This window comes from Balaenoptera ricei, chromosome 6, assembly GCF_028023285.1.
Source record: "Balaenoptera ricei isolate mBalRic1 chromosome 6, mBalRic1.hap2, whole genome shotgun sequence".
In the NCBI taxonomy this organism is placed as follows: Eukaryota; Metazoa; Chordata; class Mammalia; order Artiodactyla; family Balaenopteridae; genus Balaenoptera; species Balaenoptera ricei.
The window spans coordinates 58,979,230-59,006,616 of record NC_082644.1 but is presented as its reverse complement, the minus strand read 5'-3'; the positions used below and the strand labels follow the sequence as shown (position 1 = coordinate 59,006,616).

General features: G+C 36.2%; 1 protein-coding gene across 8 annotated transcripts in view; it reads right to left on the bottom strand.

Moving 5' to 3' along the window:
• NFIB (nuclear factor I B) overlaps nt 1-27,387 on the bottom strand; it is a 236,964-nt gene that overhangs the window by 91,198 nt on the left and 118,379 nt on the right. For all 8 annotated transcript variants that reach the window (XM_059924715.1, XM_059924712.1, XM_059924713.1 and 5 more), the window contains one exon: nt 11,201-11,254. In XM_059924715.1, coding sequence (XP_059780698.1) covers nt 11,201-11,254 — 54 coding nt within the window. The remainder of the gene's footprint in view (nt 1-11,200; nt 11,255-27,387) is intronic.

The window sequence follows — 27,387 nt, the reverse complement described above, 5'->3', positions numbered from 1 at the left end:
TAAAATAGTCAGTATCATAGAATCAGAGTAGAATGGTGGTTGCTAGGGGCTGGGGCAAAGAGGAAATGGGGAATTGCTAATCAATAGGCAAAAAGTTTCCATTAATCAAGATGAATAAGCTCTAGAGATCTGTTGTACAACATTGTAACTAGAATCACTTAAAAATTTCTTAAGAAGGCAGATCTCATGTTAAGCCTTCTTGCCACAATCAAATTTTTAAAAAAATTAAAGCAAGGGAAAAGTTTTCAATAGAGCATCATCAAGTGAATCAAATAAATGTTCAAGAATATGGAAGCAGGAATAGAATGGAAAGGAAACACTGGACTCAGGTCATAAAAAGTGAATTTAATGAGAACCATTTCAAGTGGGGACAGAAGTCCAATTGCAGGAGAAATTAAGTAGAAATTTTAGTCTTTTATACCATGTCATGAAAAAGAAGAGCAAGATGGGTCACTTGGTTGAAGGGGGTTGTCTGAATGAGGGACAAAATATGCATTATTTTTAAAGTAAGAAGTTGTCAGGAAGAAGTTAATGGAGTAAGGGAGATATACTGAGAGGACCACCAGGAAAAGTAAGGCACCAGAGAACGTTTTCAATGGAGAGAGACAAATTGGTAGCTTCAGAAAGAAGGAGCACTATGGAAAGGCAAGTAGGAAAATTAGTTGTACAATGTGAATACAAGAGACTAAGATATAAAGTGTTGCCAGGGGAAAAGCAATCTCAAAAGATACATTTGTACTCTTTCTCTTGTCATTATTAAAAACTATGTAACAAAATTTCATTCTGCGTTTCCTGGCAGGCCAAAAGGCTTACTTAGGAAAAAAAGGACTACCTTAAAACTAAAATTCTATTCCACCGTGAGACTTGAAAATATCTGTTTCTTTTGTCCCTTTTTTTTTTTTTTTTTAAATTTATTTATTTATTATTTATTTTTGGCTGTGTTGGGTCTTCATTCCTGTGCGAGGGCTCTCTCTAGTTGCGGCAAGCGGGGGCCACTCTTCTTCTCGGTGCGCGGGCCTCTCACTATCGCGGCCTCTCTTGTTGCGGAGCACAGGCTCCAGACGCGCAGGCTCAGTAGTTGTGGCTCACGGGCCTAGTTGCTCCGCAGCATGTGGGATCTTCCCAGACCAGGGCTCGAACCCGTGTCCCCTGCATTAGCAGGCAGACTCCCAACCACTGCACCACCAGGGAAGCCCTCTTTTGTCCCTTTTTTATATAACCTCTAACATCCTATTCTTATGCATCTTATGATCTGTAACTCTGTTTATGTCATCTAAAGTCTTCAGGGGAGTGCAGTGTAAAAATTCAACACATTTCTATTGGGATTCACAACAAATGATACTTACTGCAGAAAGTCTTCTTGATCAACCCAGCTGGAAGAGAAAGTAGGATGAAAAAGCCCTCCCTTTTACCTTTTACCAAGCACCTCCTACTTGCCAGGTATGCTCTCCCATCTAATGTTTACAACCGGCATGGGTATAATTGACTGTGCTGAGTTCCAGAGAAGGGGGCTGATTTGGTCATTCTCCTCATGGCCCTCATGATCATTGTAAAACTTGGAACCTTGATTCAGGGGAAATTTTTAATTCCAATGTTCATATTCGTTGCACTTCACCACACTCCTTACAATGGCTGGAAACAGTATTTCACAACTTTGAACTCCCATGACACTTGAGTTGTAGCACTAAGTAATATTAGGTTTTCACAATATGTACAGAATATTGTATGTACTTACGGGCAGAAACTTTGGGGAGAGCAAGGTTTATGTGTAATTCACTTTTCAATCTTCCACAGCATTTAGCCTAATGCCATGCACAAAATAGATGCCCATTAAATATCTGTGGCTGAAAAATCTACCTATAGACAGCTCTTTCAGGGCTGTTTATTGTTCTTGGTGTGGAATGGTGGAGGACAAATGTCTGTCTCTACTCATACAGAGCTGACTCAATCCACGCCCTCTCTCCTGGAATGCAGTATTTAATTCTGAGCTCAGCAACCAGTTGGCACTCAATTAGTAGTATTCATGGCCTAACAGGGTGGATAACTGGGGCAACAGAGATAAATCTGCTTCTTTCATGTCCTTATAAAATATTCCTAAATTGTCTTTTTTCTCCCCCAAAAATTAATATTACAAGTGATCAGACTGGACCCATTGTAGAGGCTGGGCATGGTGCCAACTGCTATGTAGATCAACTTTTGAGGAGTGAGTTATACATGAGCACCCATAATACAGACTGCAAAAATAAGTAGCTGAGGACTATTGCCTTCTGGACCTTTTAAGATTAATCTGCTAACAAAACTCATTACCTATCCTCTCCTCCTTTACTCTGAGTTCCATCCTAAATTTGAACATTTAAGAACTTTACTAATGTGATGTCTTCAAAAAAGTTAGAGGATAAAGAAGAAAAATGTCTCTGAAACAAAATCTATTTGGAAAAAAATCCTTTGATTTTTGTACTGACTCACATGGACCTCATTCTCAAATTACTTAAAAGCTTTGCCTATTGTGTTGGCCCAAAAGTTTGTTTGGGTTTTTCCAAAACACCTTATGAAAAACACAAACGAACTTTTGGGCCAACCCAATATGATGTCAGGTCTTACACAGTTAAGCCATCCTTTTACTGTCTTTCTATTTATACTTTTATGAATAGAAAGCCTGTTTATAGTCTGTTTGTTGCATATTGTAAAGAGCCGAAGTTTAGAATCAAGTATCATGAAATAGTGCATTACCCCCCATAAAAAAAAGTTGATTCTGGTGGATATGATAAATAAGGATATGAGAATGAGTGGGCATGAACTTATTAACTGAGGAGTGAATGGACTGTTATAAAAAAAAAGTCAGAGTGAATTTTCCCCTTTCTTTGACCTTGAACACGATATTCTAAGATAAAACATGCTCTATGAGGTTATGCAGGGCCTATGCAAATATATCTGCCTTCATACGCAAATAGCAGAGAAAAATGTTGTATTATTTCTGTAACTATTAGAGAGTACTGTTTGTCCCAAATGATAAATTTTGACAAAAACAAAGTGAAAAGTCAAACAAACGTAGGCCCTAGTGATCCCTGCAGATGATAACTACAACTGCAGATGCTAGTTTTCTTGATAATTATTTGGTTGGTTTTCATTAGTTTCATGCCAACCCTTTGGTATCTTCAATCTCAGTATCTATAAAGTTGAGTAGGGGAGAAATCAACCTCCAAATTTGTTTGATTTAAAAATTTTCTTAAATGCAGGACCAGCATATTATTATAGTTAATAGATACTATTATGGGTCAAAGAAGAAATCAAAAGAGAAATTAAAAAATACCTTGAGACAAATGAAAATGGAAATGGAACACACCAAACTTTATGGGATGCAGCAAAAGCAGTTCTAAGAGGAAAGTTATAGTGACAAAACTCTATCTCAAGAAATAAGAAAAATCTAAAATAAACAACCTAAATATACACTCAAGGAACTAGAAAAAACAACAACCAAAGCCCAAAGTTAGTAGAAGGAAGAAAAAACAAAGATTAGAGCAGAAATAAATGAAATAGAGACTAAACTGACAATAGAAAAGATCAATAAAATTAAGAGCTGGTTCTTTGAAAAGATAAACAAAATTGATCTAGACTCACCAAGAAAAAAAGATAGATGCCTTAAATAAATAAAATCGGAAATGGAAGAGGAGACATTACACCTGATACCACACAAAGTATCATAAGAGATTACAATGAACAATTATACTCTAGCAAATTGAACAACCTAGAAGAAATGGATAAATTCCTAGAAACACACAACCTACCAAGAGTGAATTGTGATGAAATAGAAATTCTGAACAGACCAATTACTAGTAAGGATATTTAATCAGTAATCCAAAACCTCCCAAAGAAACAAAAGTCCAGGACCAGACCGCTTCACCAGTGAAATTTTTTTGGACATGTATTTCATTGTTTAGAAATTTCTAACAGAGCTTCCTTGGTGACGCAGTGGTTAAGAATCTGCCTGCCAATGCAGGAGACATGGGTTCAAGCCCTGGTCCAGGAGGATCCCACATGCCATGGAGCAACGAAGTCCGTGTGCCACAACTACTGAGCCTGCACTCTACAGCCCGCGAGCCACAACTACTGAAGCCCACACGCCTAAAGCCCGTGCTCCGCAACAAGAGAAGCCACCGCAATGAGAAGCCCACGCGTAGCAACGAAGACCCAATGCAGCCAAATATAAATAAATTAATTAATTAATTTAAAAAAAAAGATGTTAAAAAAAAAGAAATTTCTAACAGAGCTATCATTAAGTACCTTTGTCAGGAGATGCCTACAAGAACTTAGATTGGAAAACAGGGACAGGCAAGACTGTCAGCTCTTCTTGCAAATCCACACAACATTGGGACAATCAGCTCAGCCTTTAGGTGCAAGGTGATGGATCACCCAAGTTACAGCCCAGCATTCCCCATGTGCAGATCTAGATGAACAGCAGGAAACTTCACAGGTGTAGATTTCAAGTGCAACCCCAAATGACGAATGACTTTCTTTGGTAGTACCCAAACAAGACACCAGAATAGAATCTGTAGAAAATCAAATCTATCATGATCAGCATTCCTACCTGAATGCAGTTAACCTACCAAACATTCAAAGAAGAATCAATACAATCCTTCTCAAACTCTTCTAAAAAAATCAAAAGCATGTCTAAAGTCACATTATGAGGTTAGCATTACCTTGGTACCAAAATCAGCTAAGGATGTCACAGGAACAGCAATAACAACAAAAATTATAGGCCAATATCCCTCATGTACATAGATGCAAAAATCCTCAACAAAATATCAGCAAAGCAAATTCAACAATACATTAAGAGGATCATACACCATGATCAAGTAGGATTTATTCCAGTGATGCAAGGATGGTTCAATAACCACAAATGATATACCACATTAAGGAATGAAGAATAAAAATTATTTGATCATCTCAATAGATGCGAAAAAAAAATTTTGACAAAATTCAACATCCATTCATGATGAAAACTCTCAACAAAGTGGGTACAGAGAAAATGTACCTCAACATAATAAAGACCATATATGCAATCCCACAGCTATCATCACACTCAATGGAAAAGCTGAAATCTTTTCCTCCAAGATCATGAACTAGACAAGGATTCCCACTCTCTCCAGTTTTATTCAACATAGTATTGGAAGTCCTAGCCAGAGCAATTAGGAAAAGAAGAAGAAGAAAAAAAAAGAAAAGGCATCCAAACTGGAAAGGAAGAACCAAAACTGGCTCTATTTGCGGATAACATGATATTTTATATAGAAAACCCTAAAACTCCATCAGAAAACTGTTAGAACTAATAAATAAGTTACAGGACATAAAATCAATACTCAAAACTCTGTTGCATTTCTATACATTAATAATGACCTAAAAGACAAAGAAATTAAGAAATAAGAAAACAATCACATTTACCATTACATCAAAAAGAATAAAATATCTAGGAATAAATTTAACTAAGGAGTTGAAAGAACTGTATATTGAAAACTACAAGATATTAATGAAAGAAATTGAAGAAGACACAAATTAATGGCAAGATATTCTGTGCTCATGGATTATGATAATTAATATTGTTAAAATGTCCATACCACCCAAAGCAATATACATATTCAATGCAATCCCTATCAAAACTCCAATGGCATTTTTCACAGAAATAGAAGTTATAAAATTTATATGGAACAAAAAGAGACCCCTAATAGCCAAAGCAGTCTTGAGAAAGAAGAACAAAGCAGGAGGCATCTCACCCTGATTTCAAACTATATTACAAAGCTATAGTAATTAAAAGAGTGTGGTATTAGCATAACACAGACATACAGATCAATGGAACAGAATAGAGAGCCCAGAAATAAACCCACACATATATGGTCAATTAATTTTTAACAAAGGAGCCAAGAATATACAATGGGAAAAGGACAGTCTCTTCAATAAATGGTGTTGGAAAAATTGGACAGCAGCCAGATGCAAAAAAAATGAAACTGGACCACTATCTTATTGTACTCAAAAATTAACTCAAAATGGATTAAAGACTTGAATGTAAAACCTGAAACCATAAACCTTCTAGAAGAAACACAGTAAGCTCCTTGACATAGACCTTGGTAATGATTTTTAAAAATCTGACACCAAAAGCAACAACAACAAAAGAAAAATAAACAACTGGGACTACGTCAAAGTAAAAAGCTCTGCATAACAAAGGAAACTATCAACAGAATGAAAAGGTAACTTACTGAATGGGAGAAAATATTTGTAAATCATACATCAGATAAGGAGCTAATATCCAAAATACATAAAGAACTCATACAACTCAATAGCAAAAAAATAATCAAACAATCTGATTTAAAAAATGGGCAGATGTGAATAGATGTTTTCCAAAGAAGACATACAGATAGCCAATGCCAGTACATAAAAATATGCTCTACATCATTACTCACCAGGGAAATGCAAATTGAAACCACAATGAGCTATCACCTCACACTTTTTAGAATGACTATTATCAAAAAGACTAGAAATAACAAGTGTTGGAGAGGATACGGAGAAAAGGAAACACTTGTGCTCTGTTGGTGGGAATGTAAATTGGTGCAGCCACTATGGAAAAGAGAATGGAAGTTACTCAAAATATTAAAAACAGAACTAGCATATGATCCACAGATTCCATGTCTGAGTATTTATCCAAAGAAAATGAAAACACATATTCAAAAAGATATATGCAGCCCCATGTTCATTACAGCATTATTTACAATAGCCAAGACATGGAAACAACCTAAGTGTCCATTGATGGGTAAATGGATAAAGAAATTGTGGTATGTATGTGCTACATACATACAATGGAATATTATTCAGCCATAAAAAAGAACAAAATCTTGCCATTTGTGACAACATGGATGGACCTTGAGGGCATTATGCTAAATTGAAATAAATTGAAGAAAGGCAAATACTGTATGATCTCTCTTATATATGGAATATATATAAATATAAATTAAAATAATATCTTAAATGCAAGATGAGCATATTGCTATTGTTGATACACCTTATTTAACTTATTCAATTATTTATGTAATTCTATCTTTGTTCCAGGTAGGCTATAAGGTGGCTTATTTGACATTTACCCAATATATGATCTTAATGGTTCCCAGAGGTTTTGCCCAACCACACACAAAAGCTGCCCCACAAAACAGCACAAGCATCCTACTAATTTTGCAAAAAAGAAAAGTAGGATAAGTCCATGTCATTCTAGGTCAGAAAGCTCTGGTTAATGATACTTGGAATGTTTCAGAAGTTTTCATCACAGAATTTGCAAAAAGTGTCCTAGGAATCAATGTTTCTTTGTTATATTTCCAGCCAAGAGAGAGCTCCCCACAAACCTACGGTCTTCCTGAACTCCAAAATGAGGCATCCACTTCTAGCTGACTTAGAGGCAAAATCCAACTTCTAGATTGCCCTGTTTTCCTTGGATATCAACCACTCCAGCATTAGGCAACTGACTGAGATTGGGAAGTCTAAAAGGTTATAGCCCAAGGAATGTAGAGACACAAAATAATATAGCAAGTCAAAGTTCATTTCAAAAGATTATAATCCAATCACACACATCTTCTAAAAGCGAAAGTAGAGGTTTTAATCATTGTAAATAAAATTAGGTCTGTGTCTAAGTTCCTAAATTAATGGTTTGCTCTCCTTTGGTCCACAACAGTTGTATGCTATAGTTGAAAGAGGACTCTTGCAGCAATACTGCTTAGAAGGGATTAATTTACTGTTCAGAAAGAAGTATCTAGATATAAACATATAACTTTTGACCCCAACATAAATAAGAGAAATGTGCATCATACAAAAAATGAAGTAGCCTAGTGCTTCTTGACCAAAATAACAATGTCATGTCCTTGGACAAAGTCAGACTTTTTGGGCACCTTAGCCCAGAAAAGAGTATGGTGCCCATCCCCACTATGTAACAAAGAATAAATACAAAAAATTAAATCACGAAATAGTATAAGGAAATACTGCAAAGACTATTTTAAGTGCTTTTAAAATAGTAAAAAAAAAAAAACCTACTTAAGCCCTTTTAAAAATAAGTAGCAAATATTCTTCCTCCCCAAAAATGTGTCGCTTTTGTTCAAATGCACGTGATTAGCTTGCTAACTAAGTACAAATCCCAATCAGGAAACACAAATTAAAAACTAAAGGCCTATCTGTAGACTCCATACTACAGTCTGAAGAGCCTTAAGGTCACCCTTCAGAAGTTCTTCTGAATCAGATAGTCATGTCTGATGCTGGAGAAAACCCAAGCCAGAGGGATGCCCAGTTTGTGGGAGACCCATGCATCTGTACTTATAGAATGACTGGATGTGATCCCACCTTCATGTCAACAGTGGTAAACAGATTTCAAAGAGCCTTTACCTCCAAAAGGGCTTGAATTTTTGCCATCTCTTCCCAAGCTGTTATGAAATAAACACAGAAGTAGATGGTGGCAATGTCCAGGGGTTGCACATCTCCCAGTGGAAAACTACCAGTGACAAGAAAGAGCTGGAACTCAAGTCAATCTTTTTCAAAAGTTTACTTTCTCTTTGTTATAACAATACAAACAGCAAAGTGATTTGACTGTTTCATTGCTCATGGTAGTAGATTGAATTTGCCCGTAAATGTATCGTGCCTTCTTGATACAGTAAATTTAAACTTCAGAGATTTCACATTTCAGCCAAAGCCAGAAAACAGAGATGAAAAGAGGCTCTAAGAGATAAATTATGCTCTAAAAATACCAAACATGCTTATATTTATGAAAAGAGCTTTTAATAATAAGTATAATTTATCCCAATTGACTGCAAAACAAAAACCTTAATAAGTTATGATTTTTCACATTTCCAGTTAGATACTATTCAATATTTCTAGTGGTTTGATTTATGTCAAGGTATTACAGAACAAACTCTTACTTCCATCAAACAGAATTCCTTCATAATCTCTAAGGTTAAGTCCATAATATAATGATACACAAAGCATGTTAAAACGATGGAATGCTTCTGAATCATCAAAGAAAATTCTAATTTTATTCCACTTAATTTTGATATTTTATATGTTTTATTATATTCTATCTCTGAAAAACTGGTAACCAATGTACAATTTACATATACATAATATTCAACTAATCATAATATACATTTACCTACAACGTTCCAGTTTTCAGACATAGTTCACAAAAGGTTTGATTTCCAAGGAAAATTTAAAAGGGAAAAAAATAGAGATGCTTTATCTTGATTGTTTCTGCTAGCCATATCATATGTAAACAGATAAATTAATACGTGCTACACTGAAAGTAGTAAAGAAAATTTAACCAAGCTTCTCAACAAATATTGAAAAATCATATTCTGTCATTATATAACTATTCAGAGATTATTCATTCAGCTCAAGTAGAGAACATTTTAAGTGAGTATGATTCTTTCTGTACATGTTCAGAAATGCATTTCAAACAATAACAGCTTTATTAATTTCAAACCAAGCTGTCATTCAAATGCAAAGAGCATATCCTTTGTTTAGTCTGACTTAACAATGCTTATCAATTCTTTTTCTAGTAAAGGTCCCCCTCTCTGCCAGTTCTTTGTAAAATGAGTGAAGAAGCTTTTAAAAAATGTTTGGATACAATTCACTTTTGGTTATCATGCTACACAGAGAAAACATTAATAACTAAAAGGAAGAAATTTTAGTAAAGTTGAAGACATTACAAGCTAATAAATTTTCTCAACTTCAGAAAATTTCTGACAAATTTTATTATATTCTAAATAGCTCGCCTTCTTGGCCCCATCCACACAAAAAATAAAATAAGCGACTTAACTGGAAGTTACATTTAAAATTTTTCAGTTTTTTCAATGTTTTGCTACCAATTTGTAGTCATATTAAATGATTTTGATGAAAGTAAAGAAAAATCAACTTAGTATACATTTTAAATCTATACTTAATTAGAAATTTTTTTTATCTTTGAAGGATATACTACTTTTGTCATACAATCTGATTTTGTACAATACAGAATAATATGCGGTTGGAAAAATTTTTTCGCAGATGAAAATAAAGAACAAAATATAGGCAAGACTCAGAAAGAAAAAAATATATTCTGTTTTGACTTTGCATTTTTACTTACGTATTTACTTGTTATATCTTTCTAACATCGTTTTAAAGCAAGAATGCTCTGACATATTTTCTTGTAGTTTTGAGGATTCTTCAGCCTCACATTAGCAAAGTATTATGACAGGAAGATCAAGCAATTAAGGACCTAAAACTAAGTCTACCTGCGGAAACTTTTATCATTACCTTTTATAAATTTGGGGGTCTCTTTTCATTGAAAAGCCAAATGAGATCATTTTGGAGGTGGAGGTTATATGTGGTTAGTTTGAATTTTTTTACCTGTTTGTTTTGTTTTGTTTTTGTTAGGTTATTCGTAGAGCATTCTTTTCCTAAAGTCACAGATATAATTAAAATTTTTATGAGATTAAAATATTAGAAATTCTTCTTTGCACTAGTTTTTATCTCATGAGAAAAGATACTACTCCTAAATCAACGTCAAAATTCTATATCTTCAGCTTTAGGAAAAACAAAACCATGAAGACAGTATGGTTTCTTATAAAAGCCATTTTCAGATCTGGAACAACTTCTGAAAATAAAGAGAGTATTCGACATACATTACACTAAAGGAAAAGTCTTACTTTCATTATTTCCTGATTCTGGGAATCCCATTAAAAACATTATGGAATAAAAACTCATTTGCAAAAATCCCGCATGAAGACATAACCAACTACCACCACAACCTACTTTTTAAAGTAATGAGATTTGATAAACTATAATAAGAGTATGAAAAATTATACTTTTTCTTGTGCATTTTAAAAGAAAGATTAGAAGGTTTTTTGGCTTTTCAAACAACAGTGACTTTTAGCACCTGAAAGATATACAACTATAAAATACATGCATATTCATTTTCAAAGAAACACCAACAAAAAGTAAAACATTAGTGATTAGGTACATACTGATGACGCCAATGTGGAAGTATGTGCCACTGTGAAGGGCCTAGAAAGAATCACATCTTGTCGTGATCATACCTGCCTGCCAGAACAAAATAGGCAGCTAACCAATTATGGGGTGTTTATCTATACAGTGGTACCTTTGTTCTCCAACAATGTCAGATTGCAAACGTCCTGGAACACATATTTACCTGGAGGATTCTTGGCAGGATCATTGTGGCTTGGACTTCCTGATTGTCCCGAATCTGTAAAGAAATCACAGAAAATGTTTTCTTTTTAATTTGTTTTGAAAGAATTTCACAATCCTCAGAAGGACTTAAAAAAATTTTTTTTTACATAGAACAATGAAGTCGAGTGTTTGAATAAAGTATACTTTCCTAAGCCTTTCAGGAGCAATGTTTTATTTATTAAACTAGAAGAACATCTATATATATATATTTTTTTTTTTCGAGAGGAAAAAAGTAGCGATCTTTAATATTTGTGGGGTAGGGCAAGGCTTTTTTAAAACAAAAGGTCTGGCGACGAAGCCATTGAAAGTGGTTTGAAGGTTGGGCCTGTCAGGAGCAGTAGGAAATAAAGCAGATACATTCCCTAAAAATGCAATCTGAGTGTAATTAAACATGCTTTTTAAAAAAACCTGAAAATGTTTTTATTCAATGAGTAAAAATACATAGAAACTAGAGTCCGTTTTTCCAGGATTTCAATCGCATACACACATATCCACTCCAATAATCCCCCAACCTACTGGATCCAGGCCCAGATTTGACTGCATCCCATGATAGCAATCGATTTGCAAACACCAAGAAAAGCATAAATTACTAGGTAGAAACCAACACGGCTTTGTGGAGAGCAAATTGTTGGATCAATTTAATTTCCATCTGTGATAGACGGACAGACTCGGCAGATAAGGAGGAAGAGATCAATGCAGAACATCTGAATTTCCTATCCCACATTGTTCTCCATCAATGCTACAGAAAGGAACATGGAAGCTACAGTACTGTTAAGCATGCCTTTCCTAACTAACCTGACACTGTTGTGTTTTGCTCACTCCCCTTTCCTCCATGTCCCCTCTGCATTTATCTGTGTCGTTTGCGCCATATTATTCTACACTTACTTGCAGGTTGCTTTGTAATCTTCTTTTATTGGTTCTAGTATTTAAGTTTTGTCTCCCCAACTAAATTGCATGCTCCTAAGCAGAGGCAGAGATTCTGTCTACTTCTTTTGTGTTTTCCTCAGTGTGCTGTTCACGGCTGTGAATGCACTGGGCTGGATGGCTCAGATTCAGCAGCTTTCTTTGCTTGCCTAGAAAAGGCAATTTTGAACTTGATAGTGAATTTCAACAAAATTTCATAGGCGGCCACAGACAAGTCTCTTTCCTGAAACCTGGCCATTATACCCAAGACAGGGATCCAGTCTTATTTAAGCAGAAAAATCTTATGCTGGTTTTTTTCAGCAGGGTTATTCTGCTCTTCCACTGAACTTATTAACATACTGCAATTGCTGCTTCTACTATTAACTGCAAGGACATTCTGTTGACTTCTTTCTGTATAAAACTTGGTTATTTATTTCTGCCCTTTGCCTCATGCCTGCTAACTAGATTTAATACTGAGATCAGAATTGTGCCCCTTCATCCCATTTCCTTGTCTTTTTTTTCTCTTCTTTCCTTTTTTTTTTTTTTTTTTTTTGCCCTAGAACAGTTCTTATAAAATCTCAGTAAATGTATTTAATGATTCCCACATTATCCTCCAATTTATTTCTTATTTCCCCAAATGGAAAAGAAACCGGTCAGGACTACTCCTGTAATCTGAGTTCTGGCTACAGTCTTCCGCAGATAGTCAAAGAGAGTTAGGTACTCTCCAAAAGGTTTGTCTCATCTCCCATGAATTCTATTAGTTTTTCTGGAATTGAGGCAAGACTCAGTGACTTATAACTTAGGAGATCAATCTTTCTCCTTCTTTATTCCCATAAAAGATGGCCCAATACTGGCTACTTTCCAGGCATGGAGTATGACAGTTACATAAAAAAAGAAAAATTATATGATTTTGCTATAGCCTCAGCTGTTTTTGCCTTGAGTTCCTCTGACAAATGTCCCCCAGAATTGACATGACATTCCAGCTTAATTTCTCAAGTGACTCTAACATTTTGAGAAGTTCCTATTTATGCAGTGTATACCCACTGACCCAGAGCCTCCCCATATTTTATTTTTCCCTGTAAAGCTACTTCACATTTATGGAGGTCTAGATATTGATCCCGCATGGTGGCTAATGACACCTTCACGATGACACAACATGAGGTAAATTAGGGTTGCCATCAGAGGACAGGACCTGTACACTCTAGGTGAGCCTTAGTATTTTTAGTTAAATCAACTTCAAAACAGAACCACAAAATTCCTTCCCAACATCTTGTTGCTGAAATTTGGATCCAGTAAAGAAAAATGTCTCTTCCATTCCTGAGAAAGTATTCAGTTAGAACAATGACACCCCATTACCACAACATCCCATTTGGAAAACCCTATTTTTCTTCTGCTGCAAATTACCCTTTTCCCCTATTTCCAACAACTGGAGACCAACTTCTTCAATTGAAAGAAAAATGTAATTTCTGAAAAAAAAACCCACAAACATTTGAGGGAAAGCTAAAGTAGACCCTAAATTTGAGTCATACACTTGCTTTTAATAATAATAATTCCACTTTCTAAAATAATCTGGCATTTATTGGCACACATGACAGATTTTCCCTCATAGTCCAACATCTGTGCCCTCTCATGCAGTAAAACAGCATATACTGGATCCCCAAAACACAGAAAAGGCCCCCTCAGGGAACGAGCAAAAGAACACTTACTTTTCCAACTGTAAATTCTAACACTCTAATCTACTTTTAACCTTATGTCACCTTATATCGGTCACTTAATTCCAACTGCTGGAAAAGGAAGTAACTAGGGAGTCACAGTTGGCAGAGAAACCAAAAATGAACTGTTATTGTGGTGAACTTCAGAGAAAGAATTACTTAGACCACATCTAAAACCCTTCCAATTCACCACCTAGGTCAAATTACTCTATACCCAAAGGTTTTCTTTAACTGCTTCCATCATTTGCTCAAGTCATGTGTGTGTGTGTGTGTGTGTGTGTGTGTGTGTGTGTACTTCATATGTTACAGCGAATCCCGGCTCTGTCCCTCACTAGTAATGTGATCTTATACAAAATTACTTAACTCTTAGAGCCTTGGAGTCTTGATCTTTAACTGTAATACTACCTACCTTATAGAATCATTGCAAAGACTTTACTATATAAAACATCAAGTACTGGTCAGACACATCTTACACAATCAATAAATGAAAGCTATTATTAAACAGAAAGGACACATTCAAAAAATGACTAATATTTTTAACGGACTAACTCTCAGGAAGAAAGGGAGAAAAGGGATGTGAATAAATTTGTCCATCCCAGTGTAAGCATCTAAAATTGTCCGTGGTGAATCAACTGAAGATGGGCAAGTGTGTGCCCTCTTGAATTCCTCTGTGCTTTAGTCCCACCCTCCCCAAAAGGGAGGAAGGCATTGCTGCCATTTCGAGGCTCTCAGGGAGCTGTCATGCTCAAAAGGCAGGAGATACCAGCCATTTGATGAAAATTACCTTCTAGAAGACTGAAGTCTTTGAAGAAGGAGGGCGGTAAGAATGAGACTGTGAGCTGCCCAGCACACTCAGTCTTGAGGCTAGAAAGATTTTGATGCAGTGGAGAAAAAGGGAGGGGAAGGCGTCTTGAAGGCAGCAGACCTAAACCAGTCCTCTGTCATTCCCTCCACATTTTATTTCCTCTTCCCTGATCTCAATCTATAACTTCTACATTTCTTTGTCTGTCTCTTTCTGACCTGACTGGACAGAAAGTAGGATTGAAATACATTTTGCATATTTCCAATCCTTTGTGTTTTAAAAGTGTGAATTAAACATATTATATTTCTTCTAGGAAAAAGAATAGTTAATGAAGCCATTTCTAAATTAATGCTTTTTAAACTCAATCAATTCCTCCCTCCCCCAGGTTAAAGATTCTCTAGGAATAAGTAAAGGTTCTCATCCTCACATGATCCTTATTAACTTTCCTTCAATCCTTCCATCCACTCCTTTTTAAAAAGTAGCCAATCTTTCATGGCTCTTCTAATATCTAAACTTTACCTAAGGAGTAACCAAGTTTCTCTAATGACACAATTTTATGGAAGATCCTGAGATACTTAAGTGATCTAAATGGCTTGTACAAAGTTACATGGCAACTATTAAAACATGTGTTCTCTACATGGGCCACCCGTTCAGACACACTGCCTCTTGAGTGGTTATGATGCAATATTAAAATCATGCAAAGCCAAATGACCTTTCACTCAATTAAAGATTTCTGGGAACTTTATCTTCCCCTAATCTCCCTCCTCCTTCCCACCATTTACCAATATATTCAAAACCTTCTTCAGAAATTTAAAAAAACCTTTAGCTATTCTTTTTAACTGAAGTTGGAAATAATTATTATTATCATTGAAGTCTATACACTAATTGATGCTTTAGAAAGAGGCCAACTCTAAAAAATTTAGTTTGGATTTTCATTGCTAAACCGAGGAAATTCTAATGTTCTACTGATAATCTGATGGAAGTCCAATAAAATGTTTGTTAAACATATAATAAATAGGGCTTCCCTGGTGGCGCAGTAGTTGAGAATCTGCCTGCTAATGCAGGGCACACGGGTTCGAGCCCTGGTCTGGGAAGATCCCACATGCCGCGGAGCAACTGGGCCCGTGAGCCACAACTACTGAGCCTGCGCGTCTGGAGCCTGTGCTCCGCAACAAGAGAGGCCGCGACAGTGAGAGGCCCGCGCACCGCGATGAAGAGGGGCCCCTGCTTGCCGCAACTAGAGAAAGCCCTCGCACAGAAACGAAGACCCAACACAGCCAAAAATAAATAAATTAATTAAAAAAAATATATATATATAATAAATAAATACTGACCTGTTAAATGTTTGTGTTAAGTACTAACATTCTTGGGGGGAGGGGTGTGGAGGGGGATGAACTCAATTAACTGATGTGGTTGGATCATCACAACTATGAAAGGTTTTTTGAAGGTCATTCATGTAAGTATCAATTAAATGAGAATCAATAAGATTTATGAAGCACGTTCTGTATTCCAGTTACTAATGTTTGGAACATAATAGCTTCTCTATAAATGTGTATTAAATTTCCATTTAATTTACAATAATGAGCTTTAACATATTGTTTTAAAAAGAATATACCTTCTGTGCTATCTAGAAGCTCAGAGCTTGCTCAGACAGAAATGTACAAATTTAAAAAAATACACTGTGATAGGTGCTATAAATGAGTATATAGCAAGAGGAAATAATTAGTTCTCCCTATGATGGACGGGCAAGGGCATGTCATAAAAGATATCAGAGGGAGGTGACCTTAGGAACAGGGTCTTGAAAAATAAAAAATGCCACATCTTGCTAGAACATATTCTTCTTTACTAACAAGGCGATTTCTTCAAAACCTAACACTGATTAAGCTTCTTCCCTGCTAAAACTCTTACATGAGTCCCAATACATACAGAAAAACACTCCAAAATTTTAGGATGTCATTCAAGGCCCTTTGATCTGGCCCCTACCAACACCTGGGTCACCCACTAGCCTTTCAGTTCCACGTGTGTCACCTCCATTTGATGCCCCTGAGTCTTTGCACGTGGTGTCCGTCTTTGTTCTCCCTGACGTCCTCCATGTTGAGGTCATCCCTTTTAGATTCTGAACTATATGAGGGCAGGGATACTGCCCTACTTAGCCTTATGGCCCTAATCTTTGGTATAGCACCTGACACACTTGTTTAAGTCAAATGAATAGAAAACAATTGGTCTATAAACTATGGAAGTGCACAAAGAAGAAAGACTAGAAAAAAAGGAAGAAAGACTAGGCATGCTGCCTCTGTGCAGAAACATCTAAAAATAAATGATACAAATGAACTTATTTACAAAACAGAAATAGACTCACAGACATAGAAAACAAACTATGGTTACCAAAGGGGAAAGGTGGGGGAGAGATAAATTAGGAGTTTGGGATTAACAGATACACACTACTATGTATAGAATAGATAACCAATGAGGACCTAATGTCTAGCACAGGGAACTATATTCAAAATCTTGTAATAACCTATAATGTAAAGGCATATGAAAAAGAATATATATGTATATATATGTATAACTGAATCATTCTGCTGTATACCTGAAACATTGTAAATCAACTATACTTCAATTTTAAGTAAGTAAATAAATCCTTAAGAAATTATCCAGTGGAAAAGAAAATCAAGTAGACAAACTTTTGTGACAAGGAAAGGGGATAGAGACACAATTCCTAGGGTGGGTCTCCCAGCCTAATGAAAGGCTCAGTTCTGCTTCCCTTAATTTCTGAAGGAATATTTGGAAATGGGAGGGGGTAGATAAGAGGCACTATTTTGAGTCAGAAATTAAGGTTTGGCTCTCTCCTACAAAGGGAGGAGATGCTTGTCGGGGGAGGTCCAGGGAGCAGGCCACTAGTTTGCAAGCAAGAGGCCAAGAAGCTTTTGATGACCCTTATATATAAGCTGTCTTTCTACCCAAAAATGACACATTCCAGGAATTCATTTTCTTCTCTGATACCATGACTTGAGAGGCATGATTTTTATTTATTAAAAAAAAAAAAATTTTGAGAGGCATCATTTTTACTTATAATCATTCTGGTGCAAAGAAGGGATTGTACAAGGTAACCTGTCAGGTCCCTTCTGTCTCTAAAATTCTATGGCTCTGTAACAATATAGCTTTTATATCAAGGGATATCAGAAGAGTAAATGAAACCCACACTGTAACCTGTTAACCTACAGATAGCCTCTTGCTAGAACTAAAATTAGTCATCATGTGATAAAGGGCCCCTTTGTCATATTCTTTGGCTTTAAGCAGGTAAAGAAATAGCCCATTGTCAACTAAAGATACCATGAGAGTTTTCTAAAGGCTTAGAATAGTCCCCTTCTTTCTCTCCAAAACATTATTAACTACTGACATACTAAAATAGTATATTTTTACAAATTAAGTATATAGTATGCCAGAAAGAATCACTTAAGAAAGAGAAAAGCCAACGTAAGAAACAAACAAAAACCTGAAGGAAGGGATACAAACCCATGCACTTTATAACAGGGAAACACAAAGTTAAGACAAAAACATCCACCTTTTTCAAGGAGAGAGGAGAAAACTATTCTTCTCAGACAAACCTCCCTCTCCGTCTGTGCAAAATGTCCTGCCTCCTTCTTGGCAGTTTACTTTCTACAAGGACTGATTTCCCTGGGAGTTATAGTGAGTTAGGTTTATGTAATCACAATTCTGATTACATAATTAGCCATATTTTTTCTCCAGCACAGTTAAAAATCTATACAGCTTCAGTTTTAATGGAGGACTGTTTCATCAACTGGGATGCCACAAAACTAAAGTTTTACAATATCTCCTTCTTCCGCTCTTAAATGGTTATGAGAATAACACAAAGAAAGAATCTGGGAAAACTAAGCACATTCTTACCTCTCATAAGCATGTAAATGTGCGGGAAAATGCTCATTCTCTCCTTCTCTGCTTTGGTCTATCTGTCCCTTCTCAAGAGGAGATTACATTATATGGCATCCACTTCTCTGCAAAACTTGGGTAACTAGCTATCCATGGGAAGCGTTAACTCTGTCACTTGGTTAATGGAGTCCTTGACATATTTTTGCTGAGTCTGTATCCATTCCCCTAAACCCGGTTCTGAGCAGGAAGAGACATTAAACCTCTCTGAATACTTTTGACAGAACCAAATTAATATTTGGGAGACATGGTTTCTTACATATTTTCAATCATGCTTTTTAATCCATATTATTTTCCATCTGAAGACCCATACCTTCAGATCTCCCTTTTTATTGGTTAACATGGATTTTAAAATATATCTTCTATACAGCAAAACTCAGAGATTTAAAAGAGGTTGCTATGTTGAGGCTCCTTACAGATAAAGTAACTTATTTAACCAAAGAAAAATACAGAACAAGAGAATAGACAGGTACTGTACCCTCTATTTCTTATCCCTACACATTCTACTAGTTCTATTATTAAACTTTCTTTTAAAGAGCCACCTTTTTCTGCTTAACAGGAGCATTAGGTTCAAAGCATCATATTGCAAGGATTAAAATACGGATTTGTTTGGGCTCAAGACCAAAATTTGTTCACAAGGAATTAGCCAAAACCATAGGGCACTGAAATTTCAGGGAAAAAAAGAAAATCACACACCCATTTGAGAGCATATCTGTTCATGCCAGGGGAATATTCACCAATGCAGATGGGAAGACCCCTGCACAAAAAGTGTGAAACCTGCCAACATGTCTAACTAGAGGTTTGTATTGCTTCATTAACTAGGACCAAACTCCCGCAAATGAAAGCAGGGATAATCGTATCTGACCTTTCTGGCCTCAGATTAAGTTCAATGACTCTCTACTGATCCAGGGATTGAGTAAACCAAAGGTCACAACCAGGATCGTCTAAACTTCTTGTTTTTGAAGCCGTTAGCCTATAGAATGTAAAGATACCATACTGGTCATTGTCAAGATTGCAAACTTTCTACAGTGTGTTTTCAATTAAGTAAATAAAATGTGGTAATTAAATCAAGATTGCGTAATATGTTTTTGATTTGTAATCTCATTTAAATTAATTAACTGACTCAATCCCTGTTTAGTTTTTAAACTGGCCTAGTTAGGGAAAGAGTCCCTGGAAGCAAATCCAGTTTTCTATCTTTAAAAACAAGGCAAAGCAATCTGGCATACTTTAAAAATGAAAAAAAATTTAGATGCACCAGCAAAATATAAATACAGAGGCAAGGGTGTTAGCGTAGAAGAAGGAGGAGTTTTATGGCATGATTTTGACTAAAAAAATAGATCTAGCACTAGAGAGAAATAAACCAAAACATTATTTATTCAAAACATTTCTTTTCCAATTTTATGAAGATTGCATGTTTGTTGGAAGCAAAACATTTCCAGCTGTATTTTAAGTTTCTGAGGAGAGTTGTAAGATTTATAATCTTTCCTAAATGCTGCCCATATCTTATAATATGAGATGAACACGCCACTGCGTACTTTAAAAAACAATTTGCCAATGCACTCTGCCACATGAAAACAATGAAGTCCTTTCCAAAACCCCACCAGATCCAGGAGGAAAAGATGAGATGAATTTTCTGTCTTTCCCATCTGGGAGACATTGTGGATTTCAGCCATACTATGTAATATAATTTTTTTTCCCTTGGAAACCACGAAACCTGCATTTTATAGCAAGGTATGTAGTGCAAAGAGAATGCTGGTGAAATATGAATCTGAAAATGAAAACCAGAATGTCATCAGACTCAAGAGCATAATTGTGGAGGCAAATTGAAAAATCAATGCAAAATTTCAACGTAAACCAAATGCAACATTTGTGATCCTATTGAAATTTTCTCTTGAAAGGAAAGCAAGGGAAAATAAATGCTCTTTTACCCCCGAAGTCCTGAACAGCACTGGTTACACTGCCTGGCACAGTAACTTACTTATCTGCTTTATTTTGTCCTGGGGTCTTCATGCATTATTCTAAGTCCTACACCTAGCACATTCTGGGCATACATGGCCCTTCTGTGCTACGTCGGTTTTTGTATTTCCCCCAAACTTAATACAATATTGTTTATCTAGATTAAAGCCAGACATAAGACTTTCTAATATTTTGTTGGCAATCTTTCTTCTCAGGGAGCAGGACGTGTTTTCTCACAACTGTCTGGAGAGTCAGAACTCCTGGGTTCCATTCAGTAACTGCCAACACTTGTGCTCTGACCCTAAGCAAACCACTTCATGCCTGAATCAGTTTATATCTTGCCCAATCACTTAAAACCGAATAAGAAAAGGTAGGAGTTTTTAGCCTTAGTCATTTCCAACAGGAATAAGAGGAAAAAAATAACTTTATACAACAGTGAAAATATGCACAAATATTTGTGCGGAAAGGCTAAGATTTGTTTTAATATACTTTAAGGTTTAATTTCCCACACTCACACCCACCCACCCCCACCAAAAAAAAACCCCTCCTAGTTAGTCCTCTTCCGTTTTCACTGTATACTTCCCCTTGAAAACATTAACAATGCAGGTAATTTAACTTCTGCGTTGGTGTACAGGTCTCCTGCTGGAGTGTAAAATTCATGAGTCAAGATACATGTTAGCCTTATTCACTGCCTGGCGTTTACATCTGCTGAATAAAGGACCACTCTTTACAGTGAACAAGACCCCTTGATGGCTGATATCACTTAAAATACTTTTCATCTTTCTGAAATTATAATTAAATTGGCAGTAATGCCAATCATGATTTTTACTTGTTTGGTTATTACCTACATATAGACTATTTTTAAGTGTCTGTGAACTCTCTACAAATATAAATTTAGCAACTGATTCAGTCAATGACCAAAAAGTCATATCCTTATTTTTTCCTGTGCTCATTTATTCATTGGCATGTGTTCTTAAAACAAAATGTTTTACCTCAACAGATTTCTGCATTATTTAAGGTAAGAAGATACTTCGCCAAATCGTTAAAATGTTTAAATCATTATATGAGCTTAGAGAAAAGAAATCGGTGGGTTTTTTACATACCCTACTAGTTGTATGTCATTAATAAGTCACCCTTGCTTTACTATTAAATCATGGCTCTTAAGTCTATGATGATGTATTCATACAAAAATAAATGTATGTATTTAATCAAAGGTGTATAATACAGAGCAGAGTAATAGAGTAAGATAGAGATAATATATTTCTACCATGGTAAAGTAGATTTGTACGTCAGGCGTTCATTACTGCTTTTGTTTATAAAATAATTTTATCATAATACTGGAGGGAAAAAAATCAGAGAAGTCACTTGATGAAACAGGAAGCTTGCTGATGTGGCAGATAATGGTATTAAATGTCCTAACAGTTCCTTGATAAGTGGTTCAAAGAACTTCTGTCCCCATGGTTTCAGGACAAAAGCTAATTTACCAGGAATAAAACTACTTGAATAATACATCATGTGAAATTTTTTTTAAAGGATAAAATGAGGAAACAAATGAGGAGATAGTCACTTCCTCCTGCAAATGAAAACTGTGCATGAGAGGAAAGTAACTCAATTTTACTGGTAAAATAAAAACCAAAAAATGGCTAACGAACATGACTTTTCCTTCTTTTTTTTCAAGAGAAGGGTCAGGATTATTCTAATAAGTGGAATAATATGTTTGAAAGAACTCTGAAAAGTTTATAACTCAACAGGAATATGAAGATTTGTTATAATTTTATGGGGCAGTCTTTTTTCAAATGATCATTTTAATAGGAAAGTTAAAAATACAGGTAACTTTAAACAAGAATAATAAAAAGCTTATTATAGCAGCCTACTATGGAATCCACTGTCCATTACTATGGTTATTTGGAAAATGAGAAAAAATGATGAGAGGCATGCCCACTTGCTTAATCCACTTTAAAGAAGGGAATCGAGAGTATAAGAGCACAGAGCTGTGACCCTTGTGCTCAAAATTCCTTCCATTTTGTCATTTTACTCAGTTTATCTTTAACGGAGATTCAAATGGACTCCTTATGATTCAAAAATCTCTAAGCTATACCTAAAGAGTACGAAAAAGAACAAGTTTCTGCATTATGCCCCATCCATATGTCTTAACCCTGAATGGTATCAAACCTATGTAATTTTATACATCAAATGCCTTCCAGATGTGACAAAATTTTAACACAGACCAACGTCAAGTTCTTCACTGTAGACTCATCTCCTCCCATGCTCACAAAGATTATTTTCACTGCACATAACATTACACACGGCTAATGTTCAATTTTCCAAATTGATTATTATGCTGCCATTTCAAAAATGACATTGCCTTCCAGTCAAACAACAAACTACAAGCTATGCTGCATACCCAACCTCCCCCCAAAAATCACAAAAGAACCAAGAAACCACATCATTATTTCCAAGTTGTAGACAAGGGCAGTTGAACTTTTCCTGGTCCATTCTTGACACCTCCAAAAGATGGAGAAGGAGAGGGTGATTATAATTTTTTGTCAGAGCTACCAATTGCCATCAGAACAACTGAGCCTGTCACCTGTTGTTTTGGGTTTTAAAGACTGGCTCTAATTAGAGAAGATCGAATACTTCCTGACATGCTGACATTTACAGTATGTTAACAATTGAAAATTAACCAACAAGATCATTCATGGAGAATTTTCAAAAGCATCTAATAATACTCTGATGAAAAAACATAAACTAAATTTTCCGGTAGGATAAAAAAAAATTTAGTAACTCAATGCCAGTAAGAAAAACTAGTATGATAAGGCTTTGGATAATATCCTGCAAACTTAATCCCTCCCACAAAATTAATGCTTTGAACCTTACATCAATTCCATCTCCCCACCCCATCTCCAAAATCAGAATTGTCATGTAGTGATAATTTGTCCTCCAAGACATCCCTCACTCTGTTCCTGCAAACTACATTTCCCAGCTCGTTAACAACTGGCTTCAAATTAGAGCCATCCAATGGGAGGCTCTGGTGGGAGTTGTGGAACTTGGAGAGTGGGAAGATAGGAGAAAGGGAGGTGTTTCTTCTCTTCTCTGTACTTCAACAGGTATCCAAGCAATGGCTGTCTCCTTTGTGTTCTAGCTTCCACAGGGTGGGCCCCTCTCCTTGTGGTCTCCAAGGGCTCTGGCAACACCACCTCCTCCCCTTATCCCTCCAGCCTTAGTTGCAGTAGTGGGTTCCTACAGATGCTAATGTCTGGGTTGCCTCACTGCCCATTTGGGTTTTTACCTGTTCTAACATCACTGTAACTGGTCTCCCCTAGGTAATTCTTTCTAGTGGACTCTGGTAGGAGCTCTATTTTTCTGGATCCTGATGGATACATGTACTTTTTGACATATTCATCACTCTAAAATAGATGTCAGGTAATAGAGTTAGCGGTAGTGGACTAAATATAATCCATGTAGAATATTAATAAATTTCAAGTCGTTGTTATGATTTTCATTAAAAAAGGTGACAAAGCACTGTCACCGCTCAGTATGCAGTACAAAATGCTATACCCCAGTGTGTTTTATAATGCACGATATTGACAAAGATAATCAACATTAAAAAAGATTAATTAATTAGATTTTCAATGCCAACCTCTAAATCCATCTCTTCCAGCAGATCCTCTGCTATTCATACCCACCCATCCAGGTTTACTATTTCTTCTTTTTACCTACTCAGACTTAGTCTTTCCATCCAACTTTTAACAATTAACATGAGACCTGGGTTTTTCCTTGTGTATGTGATTTTCCTACAGACATGACTGTCTGCTCCTTGACTGGATCAATTTATGAGCCTGATTACTTTTATAGAACGTTGTACATTTATTTCTATCTCATAAACAACTTTGAGTTGCTTATCAATTATCTGAATATCTAACAATATCATGTGGAGATAATAAAAAAGTTGTCTTAAATATAAACCAACATATATCAACATAAGAATAATATATATTTGAAAAGAGAAATAATTTCAGCATTACTCTTTTTTCTCTAGGAAATATTTCACTCACTTGATGTCTAGCGTTTTCACATTGGAAAAGTCATAAAATAAGAATAGACAGAAGTATTTTCTTCAATCAGAACTGCATAATCTATGGTGTTTTACTAGAACACTCCACAAATAGGAGATAACAAAAATGTTTATGTTTGTATGTATAGGGAAGTATATGAACTCACAATACTAAAACGTTACAATCACAAATGCAAGCAGTATGGATATGCTTGATATTTTACAGTGTGTTAGATAACCCCCCACTAGAGGGAAGTGACATTGCAGAAAACATAAAGCATCAATTCACATGGTGCCACCTTTTTCTGATGAAACTTTAACAGGATGGCACCAGTGCTTGGTGGGTGTGCTCAAGTTGCCAGCACTGCACTGTAATACCACGTCCCTGTGTTTCCTCTCAATCATTTTGAACTTTCCCACACCCCCACCCCGAAAGTTGTATTTTCATGTTTCTTAAACATTAGTGCCCTGGTTTGTGATAGTTACCACCAAACATCATATGGAGAGGGTATCAACTGAAAATCACTGTTTTTTTTTTTTTTTTTTTTTTTTTTAAAGAAATTTACGTTCTTTATTTATTTATTTATTTATTTATTTATTTATGACTGTGTTGGGTCTTCGTTTCTGTGCGAGGGCTTTCTCTAGTTGTGGCAAGTGGGGACCACTCTTCATCGCGGTGCGCGGGCCTCTCACCATCGCGGCCTCTCCTGTTGCGGAGCACAGGCTCCAGACGCGCAGGCTCAGTAATTGTGGCTCACGGGCCCAGTTGCTCCGTGGCATGTGGGATCTTCCCAGACCAGGGCTCGAACCCGTGTCCCCTGCATTGGCAGGCAGATTCTCAACCACTGCGCCACCAGGGAAGCCCCTGAAAATCACTGTTTATTAAATTTTTTTTAAACCTGAGCCTGAAATCTATTTAGTCAATTTTTGTCACTTAAGGCAAAATTTGTAAATTTAATTCAATAAATATTTATTGAAAAAAGAAAATGAGTTATAGTCTAAATAGGCATAAAATGAGCATAAAGTAAGATGAGCAATAATTTCTCCTTTTTGCATTTTCCCATCCCTCCATTTTATTTCAAATGAGAACATTATAGTGCAATGAATAAGCTAAGAGACAACCTCCATAACATGACAGTAGACATATTGCACAGACATTGAAAACTACAGGAATAATGCTGAGACCACGAGATAGAGACAGTCCTTGAATTTCTCTGGACAAGGGGCAGGAAGCCTAATGCCAGACAGAAAGTGAATCTAAATGTTAACCAGGTTTTTTTTCTACTACACACACAGTATTCTATACTTAAACTTTTGCTATAGGTTGCCTTCCAAAAAAAAGACAATAAGAAATAAGAAATTATCCCCAGTTCTTCCAATGTACTCTACATGTGGATTCTGTGATTTAAGAGCCATCACATAGGAATATATAACTCAGAGACAAGATAAAACAAATGAAATTGAATTGCTTACATTATACCAAGCAGATAACTGAAATTATGACAGATGTAACTGGCCCAGAAATAGGTGTAAAGAGGCACCCTCCTACAAATAGGCTGATAGTACAAAGAAGAAGTAATCTCCACCTTCAAACAATGTATTTTGAAGATCTGGTTGGAAGCCAATAAACAGAAAATCTCCATCCACTTACAAATGTCACAGCAGATATAATGGAACAAAATAACACTGAAACGGTTTATAAGGAAATGACTTTTTAATACTGGAGGCGGGCTGTACCACCTCAACCCAGTGCATGCACGTGGTCTCTCTCTTTCTTGTGGAAAGAGTAAATCTTTTAGTGTGACATTCCCTAAGTTTCTTCATAATGTGCTATGCTTGACCTGGAAAGAAATTTTCGGTCTTGGCATGTTGGCTGAGAATGCCAACGCAGGTACCAGGGAGTGCTAATTGTGGTGTCTCTCTGCCCAAGACTTGGACTGAAACCATTAATTTACTTCAAAGGACCATTCAGCTCCCGGAAGAGGAGAAGGACTTTTGGTACCGCTGACCTAAGCAGAACTGAAACCAACTAACAAAGACAGCAAGGTTGGAATGTTACAGCTTCCGTCATGAAACCTGCGAAGCTCTGTCACCTGCCTGAGGCGGCACAGCCCTGCTCCCTCCCGTGACACTGGTTAAGAAATGAAAGAAAGAGCAACAGCTACTTAAAAGAAAATGATGCTTGCCATTTTACACCTTGTTGATAAAATATTCGATTTTCTAGCAGAGTCTATATCTAAGGAACACTTTAATGAAGTAAAGATGGGGTAAAAGTCTAGCTAATTTTGCAAGGACATAAAGCAGAAATAATCTCTAAGAAAATGGTCATTTCTGGGTTTTGCTTGAAAATATAAACTACAAATGAGAAGACTTTTATTGGGCTGCTGCATCATTCTCATCTATTTAGGTTTGTTGACTCAATGGCAATATTAGTGATGGCAATGAAGTCAGCGTTCCAGACCCAACTTGAAAGTTAGGTTACCCCAATCTGGACCCCAAGCCAAAGCTCCCTCCTCACATTAGGCTCCCATTCACAGAGACCCTTGTGTGTTCAAAGTGACCACACTGCTCAACTCTCTCTTCACTGAGCAGGAATCTTTCGTGGTACTATGGATGTGTATGTCACACCACGAAAACCAAAATACAACAGACAACACAAAAGAGGAAAAAGGAGCCCAGGAATCCGGTAAGGACATTTGGAAGAAAAAAAGAAAATGGTTTTCAAACTTCCCTTTGAAAGGATAAACCAACAATAATAAAATAATTACTGAAAG